The sequence below is a fragment of the Schistocerca gregaria genome, chromosome 7, assembly GCF_023897955.1.
Source record: "Schistocerca gregaria isolate iqSchGreg1 chromosome 7, iqSchGreg1.2, whole genome shotgun sequence".
NCBI lineage: Eukaryota > Metazoa > Arthropoda > Insecta > Orthoptera > Acrididae > Schistocerca > Schistocerca gregaria.
Window position 1 is genome coordinate 487,380,799 of NC_064926.1, and position 20,277 is coordinate 487,401,075.

Sequence of the window (20,277 nt, forward strand, 5' to 3'; positions counted from 1 at the left end):
TGGAATGTAGTCTAATTAAATCAGGTGATACTGGGGGAATTGCATTATGAAATGAGGCACTAAAAGAAGTATATGTGTTTTGCTGCTATAACAGAAAAATAACTGATGATTGCTGTAGCGGATAGGATATAAGATACAGACACGGTAGCAAGAAATGCATTTCTATAAAAGAGAAATATGTTAACATCAAATACGAATTTAAATTTTAGGGAGTCTTTTCCTGAAAGGTATTTATCTGGTGAATGGTCTTTTATGAAAATGAAAATTAATGTGAATAAAACACAGCTCAGACAAGAAGAGAACAGAAAAAGAATTCTGACATTTAGATGAGCAGATCAGATAACTAATTAAGAGCTACTGAATCGAACTGTGGAGAAAAGAGATTTATGGCACAAGTTGACTAAAAGAAGTGATCAGTCAATAGGATATGCCACAAGGAACGAACAATTTGATAATGTAGGGAAGTGTGGAGCATAACATTTACGTAGGGAGACTCATGCTGGCCTAAAATAAACAGGTTCATATGGACGAAAACTGCAGTAGTTATGCAAAGATGAAGAGGCTTGCACAGGATAGCATGGAGAGCTACATCAAACCAGTCTTCACAGTGAAGACATATACATTACATCTAATTACATTTAATACTTCAGCATCAGGAAACTATACTATCTAACACAAAATAAATAAGGGAGCTCACATTCTGCCATCACATTTCATCAAAACTGATCAATGTAGGAGTAGTGGAGAAGAACAGTGGAAAGAATTGAGGCAGATGTGTTGGCTCGTATCATTTCTGCCATGAAGGCATCTACCACTAACTGAATATGCTTTGTACATGCACAAATCAGTCTTGTTTCTATTGTTTCTATTTTGGCAGAGTGCACACATGCAGGTGTAATAAGGAGCTTATCTACAATAACTGAGTTCACCGATCTGATAAAACTTGTCTCAGCCTCAGGGCATATTCCAACATAAAAACCAACTGCAAACAAATAAGCCACAATGAATAGTTCCTGAGTAACAGAATCCAACTTATTTATTTTATTCATGGTAGTATACCTGGAGATATACATTTGATATTAATGGCTGAACTATCTACAGACTTGGAGATAAATCCTCCGCTTTACAGAGTTAAATACACACTAATTTTGATCTGTAGCTTCCCATTCACTGTTCATGATTACTGGATTCTCTTCAATTTGATTTGCTGTCATACCCTACCTTCCCACTAGTTACTTCTGTCTAGATTTCTATATACAGATTGTATAAGAAACTTCCAGGCAGATTAAAACTGTATGTCGGAGACTTGAACTCTGGACCTCTGTTTTTTGTGGGCAAGCGCTCTTGCCCACGAAAGGCAAAGGTTCTGAGTTCAAGTCTCAGCCCAGCACACAGTTTTAATCTGAGAGGAAGTTTCATATCACCGCACACTCTGCTGCAGAGTGAAAATTTCATTCTAGAAACATCCCCCAGGCTGTGGTTAAGCCATGTTTCTACAAAATCGTTTCTTCCTGGAGCGCTAGTCTAACAAGATCCACAGGAAAGCTTCTGTAAAGTTAGGAGACAAGGTACTGGCAGAAGTCAAGCTGTGAGGACAGGTCATGAGTTGTGTTTGGGTAGGTCCAGCAATTGCCAGTGAAAGGCAAAAGTCTTGAGTTCGAGTCTTGGACCAGTACACACTCCACTGCAGACTGAAAATTTCATTCTGCAGATCATGTAATATAATATGAGAATGTTTAACATGATGCAACAATTGCAAGCCTGTGCAATAGGCAAGCCTGAGCAATAGAAAACTTTTGCTGAGCCTCTGTTGTGAAACAACTCTTCTGTATTCTGCTGGACAGGAATGTGATTTGCAGATCATGTTAAACTGTACGTCTCCCAATATTTGGCGGGGTAAGCAAGTTTGAAGGTCGGATAAAGGTAAGGACTTATCACCTCCAATAACACCCTGGCTAATAAAGCACAGAGAGGTTCAAAAAAACTTTCAAGTTGAGGAAAAATTTACTTTGCTTGTAAAACAATGGAAAAAATCCAGGATTCACTGTAACAATATTATGAAAATGATAGTTGCTACTCACTATATAGCGGAGATGCTGAGTCGCAGATAGGCTCAACAAAAAGACTGTTGTAAAGTGAACTTTCAGACAACAAGGCCTTCATCGAAAATGGACAAAACACACACACACACACACACACACACACACACACACACACACACACACAAATGCAGCGTACAAAAACATGACCGCAGCCTCTGACAGCTGAAGTCAGACTTTGTCTTTCAGTCGTGCCTATCTACAACTCAGCATCTATACTATTCTCTTCTTGTCCAAACTATTTATCGTCCATGTTTCACTTCCATACATGGCTACACTCCATACAAATACTTTCAGAAATGTCTTCCTGACACTTAAATCTATACTCGATGTTAACAAATTTCTCTCCTTCAGACTTTGTCTTTCAGTCGTGCCTATCTACAACTCAGCATCTATACTATATGGAGTGTAACAACTATCCTTTTCATAATATTGTTACTTTGAGACCTCCAAAACATTTACAAACATAAGAAGAACAGACATAGCAGTTAGGACAAATAGGCTCAGCTCAACATTGCAGTCAAAGGAAACACTTCTCATAAATAACATACTATGCTTCTCCTACGACCTTAAAGCAAATTTTGTGGTTTAGCTACAATAAAAAAAACTATCTTTTCCAAACATCTGTGATATATCAAATGTGGCCACCTGCCTTTCTTGTGAAATGCCCTTCCAGTTGAGACATCTGAGGACGTTGAGAGAGTGACTGGGGGCCTCAACTTACAGGATCTTCTCTCCTCTCAATTCTGTCCCAGCTCCCAGCCAATTACTTTTTATTTTTTTAAATACATATTCTTAATGTTTGAATGAAAATGCAATTTCTTAGACTTATGAGGCATGGACATTTGTCATCATATTTACTCAATGCCAAAATACAAAGTAGTCTTCAGCAAACCACCAGAGAAAAGTGCACTGAAAACTCTCTTACAGTCTAATGTATGTGGCAAATGTTTGCCTACTATAGAGTTTTCGTTTGTATCCTTGCTACATTCCTTTTTGGTGAACTGCATTACTGAACCATATGTGAAAAGTGTAAAGAAGTACTGTAAGAAATGAATTGAGTTGTTAAGTTTTCTTAAACAAATACATCTGTATTGCTCAATGTTTCCATACTGGGGAAGGTTGTGACACCAATTGAAACTAACCTAGAGTACAGGTTGCACTACAGATAAGTCTGTCACCACAATCATGATTTCAAAGGAGATGGGGGAGGAAATATTACACTTTTGCCAAAAGTTTCGTATTGTACCTCCCTTCCTCTTCACAATAAATTACTAAATAACTTACGATCTTTACATAGCATATTTATCTGCCAACTTCACCATATGTGACACTTCATCACAACCAATCACACACACATTTTGAAGAGATATAAATGTAGTGCATGTTAGTCTTGCTGTTTGCTTAGCGTTTTCTCAGTTTTAATTCTAAACCGGAGACATTGCCATATTCTATTGCACTCTAGCAAGACATTTGCAAACTGAGCCCTACATTAGATAGTCTTGCCAATGTCAGGAACAAAATCTATTCAAAACACTTTCAAAAAATTACTACCAAACATTAATTTAGTAGAGCCTTCGGGAGATCTATATAGGAGCTGTACTTTGTAGGAGTGCCCCCAAACCCCCATTACAAAGAACTAAGCAGAATTCTAGGTGCAGCCTTAAGACTAGCTACTACCTGTCTGAAAAACATCATTCAATATCAACTGTTCCAAAAAAAAGTTTACTGCCATTACTCATGTGGGAAATAAGGATATAACAAGATGGTTAAACATCCAGTTTTACTACCTGCTGATAGTAGAGTGACATGCAAATTAGAAGGTTGGTGTGTGGTTTGTTACATGCATGCGAGTCTAACCCTACATTTGACACTGCTTAAAGCACATAATTTAATAATAAAATTTAATAATCAAATATTTCTAGTGTTATCTGCCTGAATTTTTCACTCTGCAGTAGAATGTATGTTCCTATAAAACTTTTCCATACATTAAAACTGAGTGTTTTATCGAAACTTCAACTAAGATCCTTGCTAGGCCCAGTTTTTAGTACTGATCCAGCACACATTTTATATCTGATGTGAAGTTTCATTTCTGGTGGGTTGTCACCATATATTGTGACAAAATATGGAATTAAAAATGATGCAGTTTTTTAAATGATTTCTTCCATAATAAGTACAAATGATATTTTGTGAGAATTATGTACTTATTTTCATTGCAGAGAAACTGAAATGTAAATTAAGTTAAACACTGATTTTATACTGGTTCAGGCAGCACACTTAAAGATATCACTTGGTAAATTCTTTTTCATTAAATAATAATGATAGCTTTGGAAAATAATGCAAATAGTTTTGGACAATAATGCCCACTTCTTTATACAAAATATCCAGTTTGAGCAACTCATGCAGTATTTAAGAACCAAGAACCAATGCCACACAGACATATCTGAACAACTGGAAGAAGTTTTGAGTGTTTATCCAGGGATAACACACAAGCCTGATTTAACATAGAATTCAGATGAACAGCTCACACCTATGAGCTAATTTTATTTAGTTTATTTACAATTTCTGCCAACAACATATTTGCTAACCCCATACTATTAATTGCACTGGAAACAACTACTGAGAGTATGGAGGTCTTTTTCTAAAAATCATCTGACAACCATTGTTATTTGACTGGTGTGTGTTGCTCATGCAACTGAAAGAACTTCTCACATGGCTACAGCCAAAGTAGTAATGCAGCCTTTATATGGGGAAAAGAAATAAAAATAACATAGAAGATGTTTCTCATACAGCCTTAACCAGGAAGACAGTGTGACAGAAGAGCCCATGACAATAGGTATTATTTATACTTATTTTTACAACAGAATTTCTTACCGTTGGACATTTCTATTGCACGCTGACAGAAGTAGCCTGGGTCTCTGGCCCTGACTGACTCTCCCCAACGTATCATTTCTAGCCGATAATTTTCTTTGTATGCACCTGTACCAAGCAGCTGATCAAAATCGAGACCCTTACTTTCAGCCCAATATTTTTTGATTGGTGCTGACAATCGCAGTACCACAGCATCATTAGGCTTCAGCCTAAAAAGGAAAGTTGTTTAAATTTAATCCTTACTACTATCTATAACATTATATAACTCATAAGGTGGTAGTGGGAGGGGGGGGGGGGGGCAGAGAAGAAAAAGAAATACATAGTATTATATTTCAGTGTCGCATTTTTTCTTTCACCTTTTCATTTCAGTTTTAAAAAATCTTAATGTATCTGCATCTCTCAATATTTTATTTTAAATATGGAGAATCACATTCCTTTTACAGCTGCATTCCATTATTTCAGTGTGAATGCACTGCCTTTTTTGTCATCTCTTTAAGCACATAGAGAACTATTATAGAAGTACTATCAGTTGATATACTGATGATTTCCTTTAGGCCACTGCTGGTAACCAGTGCAAGCACCGTTTATAACATATGCCGCAGCTAAAAAAGTTTGAAGCAAGTCACTCAGTGCTGGTAAGTGTCAAAAATTCTTTGGAATCATGCTATTTTCATGCTTCCCACAACAGCTGGAGGATGTTTGGCAGATAAGACACACTGTGAACATAATGAATGAGGTGGTAGCAAATGTGCTCACTGGGTTAAACTCTGTGCAGTCTGTAGTTATTCATGTATCTTGACTTTACAGATAAGAAGTTAAATGCATTACTACACTGAAGGAGCCCAACCAACAGAAAAGATATTAATCATTTACTGGCCCAGTCAACTTTGGCAATTATTTTTGTATTTGAGAAGTGTCAGGCGGCATAATTGTTGGAGCCCATGTTAAACTGTAGGTCCTCTTATAAATGGTTGGGTAAGTTGATTCAAACATAAGAGGGAGGCGAGGGCGTATCAGCTCCAATAGCACTGCTGTGTTTACACGAACTTTCAGGTTAAGGTTGCACCTATTTACTTTACTATGGAAGAACATAATATGCAGGTGGAATCAAATGGAAATAGACCAAAACTGCCTTTCATGTGGATTAATGGTATCTAGAGGATGTCACAATAACAATCCTTCAAGTGTAATGTAGCCCCTGCCACACTGATCTTCCAGTAGTAGTTTCACACAGAGAATAACATGTTTAATCAAGATTTTTTTATAGGTTAAATAAGAGAAGTGCACACACAAATTCAAGTTTTATTCTAGCGAATAATTATAGCTAACATAGCATAATGTAAACACTCCAATCATGTTTCCTTACAAAGTAAATTATTGTTGTTTTCTGTAATTTTTTATATGAATATATGCTACTTATTATAATATGTACTAAATGTACAAATCACTTTTGTTGAAATCTTTTGTTGCTAGGTCTAGATAATTACTAATACTGTTCCTGGTGGAGAACTATTGGAGACAGGGAGAGGTACATTTTCCTTTATTCAGTTTTTAATTGGCTCTCCTTCTCGAATTCTTGACAGAGAGAGACAGAATAACTTCTCATTTCTGCAATCACGGTACACTGTCTCGCAAATTCCAAGCATTACAGGTGTCTAGGAAAATCACAATGGCTTAAAATAATGTTCAATTAACTGGAATGCTTCTTTGGATGCATTTGGTTTTGTGGAACCAAGGTTTCAGTGACATCCTGTCTTGAGTTTCTGCATGTTAACTGCCTTTTAATTCCTTTACCATGTAGATTTCTACTTGCCAAAAAGACTTTAATGTGGGATTTAATGAAGTTATTAAATTCTGAGTAGGGTAATATTATCTTTAAAAGCATTGTTCCCTACACAAGCGTATCAATTTCTTCATTGTATACGATTCCATAATGTGCTTTCAGACAAGTTATTTCTATGATTTTCCCTTTTCGATTACAGTGAACGCACTGCTCTATTATTTTGATGATGTAATAACGTAGATATTCTGCACTACTTTGTCATTATATGCTTTAATATAGACATACAATCAGTGATGAAAATTTTATTTGGATCCGTGTCCATACTGCACTTCTGTGCTTCTAGAATTGTGATGCCTTGTGTGATAAAAAGTAAGATCCCTTTTGGTAACCTTCTAATCATAAGCAGAAAAATGCAACCTTATACAATTGCTTAAAGTTCACTTAGACTATTGGCGCAGACAAAATTATAAACCGGCTCTGTATTGTACATCTGCCCATACTTTCTTGAATGAATACTGACAAGTCCCCTGTTTTCAGCAACAATTAAATCTTCGGATAGAGAGTATGTAATGATGGAACATGCATTCACATATATGAGCCAATTTTATGATAAAAATTTTCATTTTGACAGTCCATGACTTGTGACTATCATTTTTTTTCCTGTTATGGGGTGGGATAGAGACATGTATTTCCAACCCCCTGGAAGGTAAGCTGCAATGGTGGCTTCAGTACTGACAAAAATGTAAAAGGCAACTGCCAAGTGAAACAGCAGCTGCATATGTGAAGGAAAGTTTCGTTTTTCGCCACAGTGGCACAAGTAATATTCAGACTAGTTTAGTGTGGCACTTATGACATGATAATTAAGCAGCATTCATAATCTATATTACTAAACAGTTGACCCACTTCACAGCACCCAGACCCAGTTGCAGGTTGCCGATGTACAACATACAGGGGTAACAAAATTTTGATTTTTGATATTTAAAAAATTATTGGCTGAATCAAACCTTTAAAATGCTGTCATGAACTACTCATTACAAGGCATAATTTTATGTTCAAGGTTTAATGCAATAACGTAAGTATTAAAGTTAGATCTGCTTATGTCTTACGGCAGAATGACTTACTGAATGCAAATACGCAGACTATACTCACTCAGTATTTGAGAATGAGAGCACTTCATGACTTCCAAAAGAGTTTACACATAATTTAAACCTCTACAAAACCTTTTCATGTCAACAACCTTAAAAAATTATGAAATGTGGAATATTTATTGCTTACTATGAGAGGGAGTCAACTGAAAACATTAAATATTTTTCTATGAACGAAATTGGAACACAAAATCAAACAATGAGAAGTTCATGTTGGAATATCAATAATATTATGAAAAGGATAAATTGCTACTCATTTTAAAGCGACACATTAAATTACATATGTGTACAATGAAAACTCTGTTACACATTTAGCTTTTGGACCAGTCTTCTTCCGAAAAGAAAAGAACACATTCACACAAGCAAGTACACCTCACACACACAAGACTACCATCTCCAGCCACAATACAATTGCGCTGCGTCACAAAGCTGCAATATGGAATGGAAAGGGGGAGGATAGCAGGGTACAGATGGTGGGAAAGAAGTCAGCACAGCCTGACAGAGTGTCGAGGGGCTAGATGGTAATGGAACAAGGCCTGGTGCAGTGTCGTGAGGTTGTGGGGAGCGAGGGAGGAGGGGGGAATGGGAACCAGAAGAAAAGAGGAGCAGAGAAGATGAAAAGGCAGGTGGTGCATTGGCAGAGGAAGGTGCACAATAAGGGTGAGGGACTATGAATTGGTAAGAGGTGATATGACAGAGAGAATGTAAACTTTTGGGTGGAGGGTGTGGGAACAGTAGCTTGCCATAGGCTGAAGCCAGAATGACTTTCGGAGTAGAGAAAGTGTTGCTAGTATAATTTCCATCTGCATAGTTCAGAAAAGCAGGTTGTGGAGGAGAGGATATGGATGACCGGGTTGTGAAGCACCCATTAAAATCAAGAGTGTTATGTTCCAATGCATGTTGTGTGCCGCAGGGAGACCACTTTGCTGTTGGCCATTCGTAATGGTGAATGAACAGCTGGTTGGCAGTCATACCAGCACAAAAAAAGCTGTGTAATGATTGCAGCAGAGCTGGTATATGACATGGCTGCTTGGTCCTGAGTCAATGCCTCATCCAACCCAGAAGCATCAGCAAAATCTTCCCTGCAGATAGCTGTGTCCAGAATTTCTTGTGTTTTGGTGATAAGGGATTGCGTCAATCCTTGCCTATTATCTTTGTTTTAGGTTGGTGGTAGTGTACTCAGCTTCTGTCTCCTGTTATGATTTTCACAAAAAATAAACATCATCTGTTACAAAGCACTGCAAAACTTCTTTACAGACATCAGTGTATCACTCTTTCAGTTCTGGAGTGAGCTGCCATTGCAAAGAATTTGCAGAAACTTTGTAAAACTTAAGTGCTTAATGAATGATATGACGTGCTGAGTCTTTACTAACATTCAGATCTGCAGTTATTTCATCCATCAACATATGGTGATTTTTCATCACAATGGCTTCAACTGCTGTAGTAGACTCTGGTGTCACAATGCGGTATGCCTGACACGAACAATGAGCACCTGTCATAGAAGTCACACAATTTTCAAGATTTCTACTCTGCCCCCACACTTGCTGCAGTGATAGATATACATCACCATACTGGACCTTGACTCACCAATGAATTTCAATAGGTTTCATACCTTCAAAAGCAAAAAAAAAGAGATGTGACGCAACTCTGTTCTTTCTTGGTGCTCCTCAGAAGCGAGGCAGGCATTTTGAACTGGTATTATAGCAGTGTTCTGCTTGTCTGTAGTAAGCTGCCTGCTGTGGGGTTTTTCTTACATCCTTGGGTACACTACTGCCAACTTACAGAACAATGGCACAAAATGTCAATTTTTAATTACATTTTTAAGGTTTTCATTTGACTCCCCCACATAAATTTTTGATGTTTACACAGTATACTCCTAGCTCACTCATTTGTTACATAGTTTAATTCTTAATTTCATTGCGTGTTTTTGGTACTTGCATTGTTTAATTCATAAATTTCGGACGTATTATAGTATTTGAGAATTGTAGCATCGCATTTTAGTACCTGAACAGTGTAAAATCGCGTAGTCTCCTTCCGCCGCCGAGCAGTGTGTCAGCAGTGCGCAAGTAGCAGCATTACTGCATTTACTAGGCAATCTTGTATTTTAATAACCGTTTAAATTTTGTGTCGATCTGTTTGTGCTCTCTGTAGATTAGTTCAGACGTTCTTTGCACAACAGTCTTTAGCATGGATAGGGACTGCATCTGCTGTGTTCGGATGCAGGCTGAGTTGGCGTCCCTTCACTCCCAGCTTCAGGCAGTGTTGGCTTCGGTCACACAGCTTGAGGCTGTTGCCAATGGGCACCACTGTGGGGGTCCGGATGGGGGTTTGTCAGGGACGGCCAGCTCGTCCCACGCATCCCCCGATTGGACTACGACTGTGGTTGCCCGAAATACTGTCCACATTGAGGCTGATCCCTCACCTGTAGTAGTGTGGGAGATCATCTCAAGGTGTGGAAGGGGGCAAAAGACATTCCGGAGGGCTGAACGGAAGGCCTCTCCAGTTTGTCTGACGAACTGGTTTCAGGCTCTGTCTCAGGCTGATACTGATCTTCGGCCTGACATGGCTGCTTGTCCTGTTCCAGAGGTTGCCCCTCAGTCTGCGAGATCCGAGCGGTCGCAGAGGGTGGGCTTACTGGTAGTTGGGAGCTCCAACGCCAGGCGCGTAATGGGGCCCCTTAGGGATATGGCAGCAAGAGAGGGGAAGAAAACCAATGTGCACTCCGTGTGCATACCGGGGGGAGTCATTCCAAATGTGGAAAGGGTCCTTCCGGATGCCATGAAGGGTACAGGGTGCAGCCATCTGCAGGTGGTCGCTCATGTCGGCACCAATGATGTGTGTCGCTATGGACCGGAGGACATCCTCTCTGGCTTCCGGTGGCTATCTGAGTTAGTGAAGACTGCCAGTCTCGCTAGCGGGATGAAAACAGAGCTCACCATCTACATCATCGCCGACAGGACTGACTGCGGATCTTTGGTACAGAGCCGAATGGAGGGTCTGAATCAGCGGCTGAGACGGTTCTGCGACCGATTGGGCTGCAGATTCCTCGACTTGCGCCATAGGGTGGTGGGGTTTCGGGTTCCGCTGGATAGGTCAGGAGTCCACTACATGCAGCAAGCGGCTACACAGGTAGCAGGGGTTGTGTGGTGTGGGCTGGGTGGTTTTTTTAGGTTAGATGGCTTCGGCCAAGTACAGAAAGGGCAACAGCCTCAAAGCGTGCGGGGCAAAGTCAGGACATGTGGGGACCAAGCAGCAATCGGTATTGTAATAGTAAACTATCAAAGCTGCATTGGTAAAGTAACAGAACTTCAAGCGATGGTAGAAAGCACCGAAGTTGAAATCGTTATAGGAACAGAAAGCTGGCTGAAGCCAGAGATAAATTCTGCCGAAATTTTTACAAAGGCACAGATGGTGTTTAGAAAGGATTGCATGCAACCTGTGGTGGAGTGTTTGTCGCTGTTAGTAGTGGTTTATCCTGTAGTCAATTAGAAGTGGATAGTTCCTGTGAATTATTATGGGTGGAGGTTACACTCAACAACAGAGCTAGGTTAATAATTGGCTCCTTTTACCGACCTCCCGACTTAGCAGCATTAGTGACAGAAAAACTGAGAGAAAATTTGGAATATATTTCACATAAATTTTCTCAGCATGTTATAGTCTTAGGTGGAGATTTCAATTTACCAGATATAGACTGAGACACTTAGATGTTTAGGACGGGTGGTAGGGACAGAGCATCGAGTGACATTATACTGAGTGCACTATCCGAAAATTACCTCGAGCAATTAAACAGAGAACCGACTCGTGGAGATAACATCTTGGACCTACTGATAACAAACAGACCCGAACTTTTAGACTCTGTATGTGCAGAACAGGGAATCAGTGATCATAAGGCCGTTGCAGTATCCCTGAATATGGAAGGTAATAGGAATATAAAATAAGGGAGGAAGGTTTATCTGTTTAGCAAGAGTAATAGAAGGCAGATTTCAGACTACCTAACAGATCAAAACAAAAATTTCTGTTCTGACACTGACAATGTTGAGTGTTTATGGAAAAAGTTTAAGGCAATTGTAAAAAGCGTTTTAGGCAGGTACGTGCCGAGTAAAACTGTGAGGGACGGGAAAAACCCACAGTGGTTCAACAACAAAGTTAGGAAACTACTGCGAAAGCAAAGAGAGCTTCACTCCAAGTTTAAACACAGCCAAAACCTCTCAGACAAACAGAAGCTACACAATGTCAAAGTTAGCGTAAGGAGGGCTATGCGTGACGCGTTCAGTGAATTCAAAAGTAAAATTCTATATACCGACTTGACAGAAAATCCTAGGAAGTTCTGGTCTTACGTTAAATCAGTAAGTGGCTCAAAACAGCATATCCAGACACTCCGGGATGATGATGACATTGAAACAGAGGATGACACGCGTAAAGCTGAAATACTAAACACCTTTTTCCAAAGCTGTTTCACAGAGGAAGACCGCACTGCAGCTTTCGCACAAACGAAAAAATGTCTGACATCGAATTCGATTCTACACAGAGTACACTAAAGAACTTGCCCCCATACTAACAGCCGTGTACCGCATGTCTCTAGAGGAACAGAAGGTTCCAAATGATTGGAAAAGAGCACAGGTAGTCCCAGTCTTCAAGAAGGGTCGTCGTGCAGATGCGCAAAACTATAGACCTATATCTCTGATGTTGATCTGTTGTAGAATTTTAGAACATGTTTTTTGCTTGAGTATCATGTCGTTTTTGGAAACCCGGAACCTACTCTCTAGGAATCAGCATGGATTCCGGAAACAGCGATTGTGTGAGACCCAACTCGCTTTATTTGTTCATGAGACCCAGAAAATATTAGATACAGGCTCCCAGGTAGATGCTATTTTCCTTGACTTCCGGAAGGCGTTTGATACAGTTCCGCACTGTTGCCCGTTAAACACAGTAAGAGCCTACGGAATATCAGACCAGCTGTGTGGCTGGATTGGAGAATTTTTAGCAAACAGAACACAGCATGTTGTTATCAATGGAGAGACATCTACAGACGTTAAAGTAACCTCTGGCGTGTCACAGGGGAGTGTTATGGGACCATTGCTTTTCACAATATATATAAATGACTAGTAGATAGTGTCGGAAGTTCCATGCAGCTTTTCGCAGATGATGCTGTAGTATACAGAGAAGTTGCAGCATTAGAAAATTGTAGCGAAATACAGGAAGATCTGCAGCAGATAGGCACTTGGTGCAGGGAGTGGCAACTGACCCTTAACATAGACAAATGTAATATATTGCGAATACATAGAAAGAAGGATCCTTTATTGTATGATTATATGATAGCGGAACAAACACTGGTAGCAGTTGCTTCTGTAAAATATCTGGGAGTATGCGTGTGGAACGATTTGAAGTGGAATGATCATATAAAATTAATTGTTGGCAAGGCGGGTACCAGGTTGAGATTCATTGGGAGAGTCCTTAGAAAATGTAGTCCATCGACAAAGGAGGTGGCTTACAAAACACTCATTCGGCCTATACTTGAGTATTGCTCATCAGTGTGGGATCCGTACCAGATCGGGTTGACGGAGGAGATAGAGAAGATCCAAAGAAGAGCGGCGTGTTTCGTCACAGGGTTATTTGGTAACCGTGATAGCGCTATGGAGATGTTTAGCACACTCAAGTGGCAGACTCTGCAAGAGAGGCGCTCTGCATCACGGTGTAGCTTGCTCGCCAGGTTTCGAGAGGGTGTGTTTCTGGATGAGGTATCACATATATTGCTTCCCCCTACTTATACCTCCCGAGGAGATCACGAATGTAAAATTAGAGAGATTAGAGCGCGCACAGAGGCTTTCAGACAGTCATTCTTCCCGCGAACCATACGCGACTGGAACAGGAAGGGAGGTCATGACAGTGGCACGTAAAGTGCCCTCCGCCACACATCGTTGGGTGGCTTGCGGAGCATAAATGTAGATGTAGATGTAAAACTCCCACATCAGGCATGATGTTCTAATTTATTACTTATTTACTACTAACTAAGAAATGAAAGAGGAAGCCGCCTAGTAGAATTTTGCACAGAGCACAACTTAATCATAGCTAACACTTGGTTTAAGAATCATGAAAGAAGGTTGTATACGTGGAAGAACCCTGGAGATACTAAAAGGTATCAGATAGATTATATAATGGCAAGACAGAGATTTAGGAACCAGGTTTTAAGTTGTAAGACATTTCCAGGGGCAGATGTGGACTCTGACCACAATCTATTGGTTATGACCTGTAGATTAAAACTGAAGAAACTGCAAAAATGTAAGAAATTAAGGAGATGGGACCTGGATAAACTGAAAGAACCAGAGGTTGTACAGAGTTTCAGAGAGAGCATAAGGGAACAATTGACAGGAATAGGGGAAAGAAATACAGTAGAATAAGAATGGGTAGCTCTGAGGGATGTAGTAGTGAAGGCAGCAGAGGATAAAGTAGGTAAAAAGACAAGGGCTAGTAGAAATCCTTGGGTAACAGAAGAAATATTGAATTTAATTGATGAAAGGAGAAAATATAAAAATGCAGTAAATGAAGCAGGCAAAAAGGAATACAAACATCTCAAAAATGAGATCGACAGGAAGTGCAAAATGGCTAAACAGGGATGGCTAGAGGACAAATGTAAGGATGTAGAAGCTTATCTCACTAGGGGTAAGATAGATACTGCCTACAGGGAAATTAAAGAGACTTTTGGAGAGAAGAGAACCACGTGTATGAATATCAAGAGCTCAGATGGCAACCCAGTTCTAAGCAAAGAAGGGAAGGCAGAAAGGTGGAAGGAGTATATAGAAGGTTTATACAAGGGCGATGTACTTGAGGACAATATTATGGAAATAGAAGAGGATGTAGATGAAGACGAAATGGGAGATACGATACTGCGTGAAGAATTTGACAGAGCAGTGAAAGACCTGAGTCGAAACAAGGCCCCCGGAGTAGACAACATTCCATTAGAACTACTGACGGCCTTGGGAGAGCCAGTCATGACAAAACTCTACCAGCTGGTGAGCAAGATGTATGAGACAGGCGAAATACCCTCAGACTTTAAGAAGAATATAATAATTCCAATCCCAAAGAAAGCAGGTGCTGACAGATGTGAAAATTACCGAACTATCAGTTTAATAAGCCACGGCTGCAAAATACTAACGCGAATTCTTTACAGACGAATGGAAAAACTGGTAGATGCAGACCTCGGGGAGGATCAATTTGGATTCCGTAGAAATGTTGGAACACGTGAGGCAATACTGACCTTACGACTTGTCTTAGAAGAAAGATTAAGAAAAGGCAAACCTACGTTTCTAGCATTTGTAGACTTAGAGAAAGCTTTTGACAATGTTGACTGGAATACTCTTTTTCACATTCTAAAGGTGGCAGGGGTAAAATACAGGGAGCGAAAGGCTATTTATAATTTGTACAGAAACCAGATGCCAGTAATAAGAGTCGAGGGGCATGAAAGGGAAGCAGTGGTTGGGAAAGGAGTGAGACAGGGTTGTAGCCTCTCCCCGATGTTATTCAATCTGTATATTGAGCAAGCAGTAAAGGAAACAAAAGAAAAATTTGGAGTAGGTATTAAAATTCATGGAGACGAAGTAAAAACTTTGAGGTTCGCCGATGACATTGTAATTCTGTCAGAGAAGGCAAAGGACTTGGAAGAGCAGTTGAATGGAATGGACAGTGTCTTGAAAGGAGGATATAAGATGAACATTAACAAAAGCAAAACGAGGATAATGGAATGTAGTCAAATTAAATCGGGTGATGCTGAGGGAATTAGATTAGGAAATGAGACACTTAAAGTAGTAAAGGAGTTTTGCTATTTAGGAAGTAAAATAACTGATGATGGTCGAAGTAGAGAGGATATAAAATGTAGACTGGCAATGGCAAGGAAAGCGTTTCTGAAGAAGAGAAATTTGTTAACATCGAATATAGATTTATGTATCAGGAAGTCATTTCTGAAAGTATTTGTTTGGAGTGTAGCCATGTATGGAAGTGAAACACGGACGATAACTAGTTTGGACCAGAAGAGAATAGAAGCTTTCGAACTATGGTGCTACAGAAAAATACTGAAGATAAGGTGGATAGATCACGTAACTAATGAGGAGGTATTGAATAGGATTGGGGAGAAGAGAAGTTTGTGGCACAACTTGACTAGAAGAAGGGATCGGTTGGTAGGACATGTTTTGAGGCATCAAGGGATCACAAATTTAGCATTGGAGGGCAGCGTGGAGGGTAAAAATCGTAGAGGGAGACCGAGAGATGAGTACACTAAGCAGATTCAGAAGGATGTAGGTTGCAGTAGGTACTGGGAGATGAAGCAGCTTGCACAGGATAGAGTAGCATGGAGAGCTGCATCAAACCAGTCTCAGGACTGAAGACAACAACAACAACAACTACTACTAACTCTATTTGCAATACATTTTGCGAACAGTATCCACATATACCACTGAATGTAACTGCAAAATTATATTAGTGTATAACACAGTTCAGGGGACATGGCATCATTAACACAGTTGCATGAAAAACTAGCTTTTGCTTAAAACAAAGCACAAATTACTCACACAATACTCAGGCAGTGAATGATAGCAGATAGTGATTTTCAATAAACTTTAAACACTGTTTCAAGCCCTTTCGAAACATTTTCTCATTTGCATGTTTAATGTCAAATGTTTAACACATTAACTTATTTGCGAAGTAATGGGAAGTCTGAAGCTGTTTTATACATGGGAATTTTTCTTTTTAAAGAACTGGGGGTTTAGTGGTGAACACTAAAGAAGCAATGAGTGACATCCACACCCCAGGCTCTAACCAGCTGAACAAGATGTACCAAGTATGGTGCTGGCATATGCAGCTCATTACGTTTTTCTGAGTGGTTAATCATGATGATGCCATTAATAAAATTACAATACATTATCATTGCAAACGCATGCAAACTGTTTCCAACTTCACGGTAGAATGCAACTCCCATTGACCCAAAAGCAGCACTTCAAATCACAGTGATGCACAAAAACGCCCCACTAATGCTCTGGATCATCATGGTTCCCCAAAAGCACAGTCAACAGTGAAGTATGATAAATTTGCACGGAGAGCACATTTATTATGAATACCAACATACAGACAGAGGCTAAACTGAGTTCCTAAGCAGAGAGTGCTGAGTATTCCAGAATATGCAAACATCACAAATGTAAGAAATTTCAAGTTCCTTTCAGAAACGATAAAGACTAAATAACATATAATTATACCAAAGCTTCACAATCATCATGCAAGTCTTCAGTTTCCTTGTATGAGAAGACCTTATGTTAAGCTGTACCTAAGGACTGCAACAGGGTTTCATACAGAAAACATGGATGATATCTCTACATTTTTAGCTTCTTGATGAAGGGTCATAACCCTCGACTTCGTATGTGATTGTCCAGCAAGTATCGAAGGCTATGAGGAGGCCCAAAGTAGCGATTTAGTAACTTTCCTGGCAGTCTCAATTTCTGCAAGTGTAAAAATCCTTAGCAACTCCCCTGGGCTTTATTTCACTGGCTGGTGCTCAGTATTACAGCACTCTTGGTCCTTCCGCAGGGCATCCAGCAGCTGTATGCGAGGCAACTGTCTTGCTTCTTTGGTCCTGGTGTTTCACATAGTCATCCTGAGCATCATCCCAGTGAAATGGGAATACCATATCTACTGTCGTTTCAGCATCACAACTATGGAACAGAAAGAACAGTGTGAATCCTGTAGTGTCTCACTTCACTGTGTTATATGCATATGTCACAATGGACAGCACTGTACTACACTCTCTCAATTCAAAATTAATGTACTACACTCTCTCAATTCAAAATTAATGTACATTGAAAGCATATCTGCCAACATCTTATCAAAGCGTTCTGTGAGGCCATTCATTTGTGGATGGTAGGCAGTTGTCATCCTGTGGGTGATGTTACAACCTGAGATTACCTCTGATACCAGTCCCAACTGTAAAACTTTTCCACAATCAGAGACCACCACACAGAATGCTCCATGCTTCGAAATGATGTCTTCTACAAGGAGCCTTTACAGTTCACAGAACTTCGACAGTCGGCACAGCTTAGTGACAGTAAAAAGCACGAAGTAGTCAGTGCAGACTATGACCCATCAATTCCCGTTAGTCAACATTTGGAACCTCTGCAAGATAATTATGCCAATTCAGTAGAATGGTGCTGCTGCAAATCGAATTGGTACTAGATTATGCTTCTATGGTTCTACAGTTCAACGTGAATCTTGGCCTCTTCAACATTTGTCCATCAGCTTATCACAATTCAACACTTGAGCTTTCCTTCCCCTACAGCCGTTTTTCTACATGTCCTCCATTGCTCCATCCAGCCATCTGGTTCAAGGCTGACCTCATCCTCTTTAACACTCCTGGATTTCTATCACATGTTCTTTTAAACAATGGAAAGTCGAGGATGGAATAATAGAAATTTTGATATCCTTTTAGTTACTTCCACAGCACTCACCCTTGCCACTTGCCCCACCCATCTCAATCTGGATGATTTCACTATTCTTCTAATTGGTGGAGCTTCATATATAGTGTATAGCTCATGATTGCATTTCCTCCTGCTTCTCTTCTTTCACAGTTTGGGCCAATGATTCTTTGAAGTACCTTTCTCTCAAAGGCTTCTAGCATTCCAATATCTCTTGTCGTTAACAACTCAGTTTCCCTGGCATACGTAAACAATGGTCTTTCAAGTGTTTCATATATTGTTAATTTAGTGATGAAAGTGAAGAGTCTTCAGGAAAATAATTTTAATCTCTGTTTAACTTCATAAAAGGTGCCATTTGAGTGAGTGACTCTTGATCCCATCCATTTAAACTGCTCTACTCTCTCAAATGTATAATTACCCAATGGTACTGAGGGAGCATGATTTCCCTACATGATTTTCCCACACCCACATATTACGTTTTCTGTTTGTTGATATTCAGTTCCATATTCCCATTGGCATGCTCAAGTGTGATGAATGTCTTTCCACTGTCTTCCTAGTTCTTGCAACTGCAATTGTTACCTATGTCACTGGTATAAACTAGTATCTGCACTGGTTTATAAAAGACCATTGCACTGCATACAAGGTTTGTATCACACATGACATTCTCCAAGGTATCATGCCAAAAAATTTACTTGCCTTATACCATTGAGTATGACTAATGGATTAGACCCCATTCTTTCCATTCTTATACTAGTCTGTACCTCATTCATTGACATTCTCATAAACCTTAACAATTTTCCACAGTTCCTAGTTCAGCTGGCATGGTACAGTACACTGATTTGTAGTTGATGAAAGGATGATGCAGGCCATTCTTGAATTTAATTTTCTTTTCTAGAATTTCCCATACAGTGAAGATCTACTGCACTGTTAATTTCTCTGGGAGGAATCCTCATTGGTATGAGCCACTCTCTCTCAACAATTGGGAGGAGATTGTCAGACAGTATGTTGGAGAATATTTTGTCATCCAAGTTTAGCAGTGTAATTCGTCAATAGTTGTCATAAAATCCAATATATCTCCTTTCTTGTATATAGGGCATATAATCCTTCTCTCCCTTGCTGGGATATTTTCTCCTCAATCTATACTGAAATGACCACTTTCAGGACAAACTGAATCAAGTTCATTGTCACCTTGTTTGAACAGTTCTGCTGGAATATTATCTGCACCTGGAAACCTACTGATCTTCAGTTTCTTGAAAGCAATTCTCATCTCCTCCAGAGACTGTGGGCCAGTATTTTTGTTCAAGTCATTTATTCCTTGTACCTCTACTGGCTTCTATCCTGTTGTTCAACAACCAGTCTGGTATGACAATAGAAGATAGCAAAACAAAAGCTGAAGTCTTAAATTTCGCATTTACGACACAGTTCATTCAAAAAGATCATACAGACATACCACTATTTGACCACTGGTCAGACTTCAGTATGGAGGACATAGAAATAGGCATTACTGGCACTAAGAAGCAATTGAAAGAGATGAAAGCAAATAAGTCTCCAATTCTGGATGGTACTCCAATTTGGTTTTAACAGAGTACTCTGCAGCACTGGCCCCTTACCTAGCTTGTATTTATTATGAGTCTCTCACACGGCACAAAGTCCCAAGCAACTGAAAGAAAAAACATGGCGACTCCTGTACATAAGAAAGGTAAAAGCACAGATCCCCAAAATTAGAGACCCATATCCTTACATTAGTGGGCTGCAGAACTCTTGAACATATTCTAAGTTTGAATACAATAAATTTCTTTAAGGCAGAAAAACTGCTGTCAACGAATCAGCACAGATTTAGAAAGCTTCATTTTTGTAAACTCAGTTTGCCCCTTTCTTCCACAAAATCCTGTGAACCATGGATGAAGGGGAATAGGCAAATTCCATGT

General features: G+C 39.7%; 1 protein-coding gene across 4 annotated transcripts in view; it reads right to left on the minus strand.

The window, feature by feature from the left end:
- LOC126282150 (phosphomevalonate kinase) overlaps window positions 1–20,277 on the minus strand; it is a 50,711-nt gene that overhangs the window by 14,953 nt on the left and 15,481 nt on the right. For all 4 annotated transcript variants that reach the window (XR_007551338.1, XM_049981659.1, XM_049981662.1 and 1 more), the window contains exon 2: window positions 4,974–5,179. Coding sequence is in view for 3 of the 4 variants with exons in the window: in XM_049981659.1 (XP_049837616.1) it covers window positions 4,974–5,179 (206 nt within the window). In the remaining variant the exon portion in view is untranslated. The remainder of the gene's footprint in view (window positions 1–4,973; window positions 5,180–20,277) is intronic.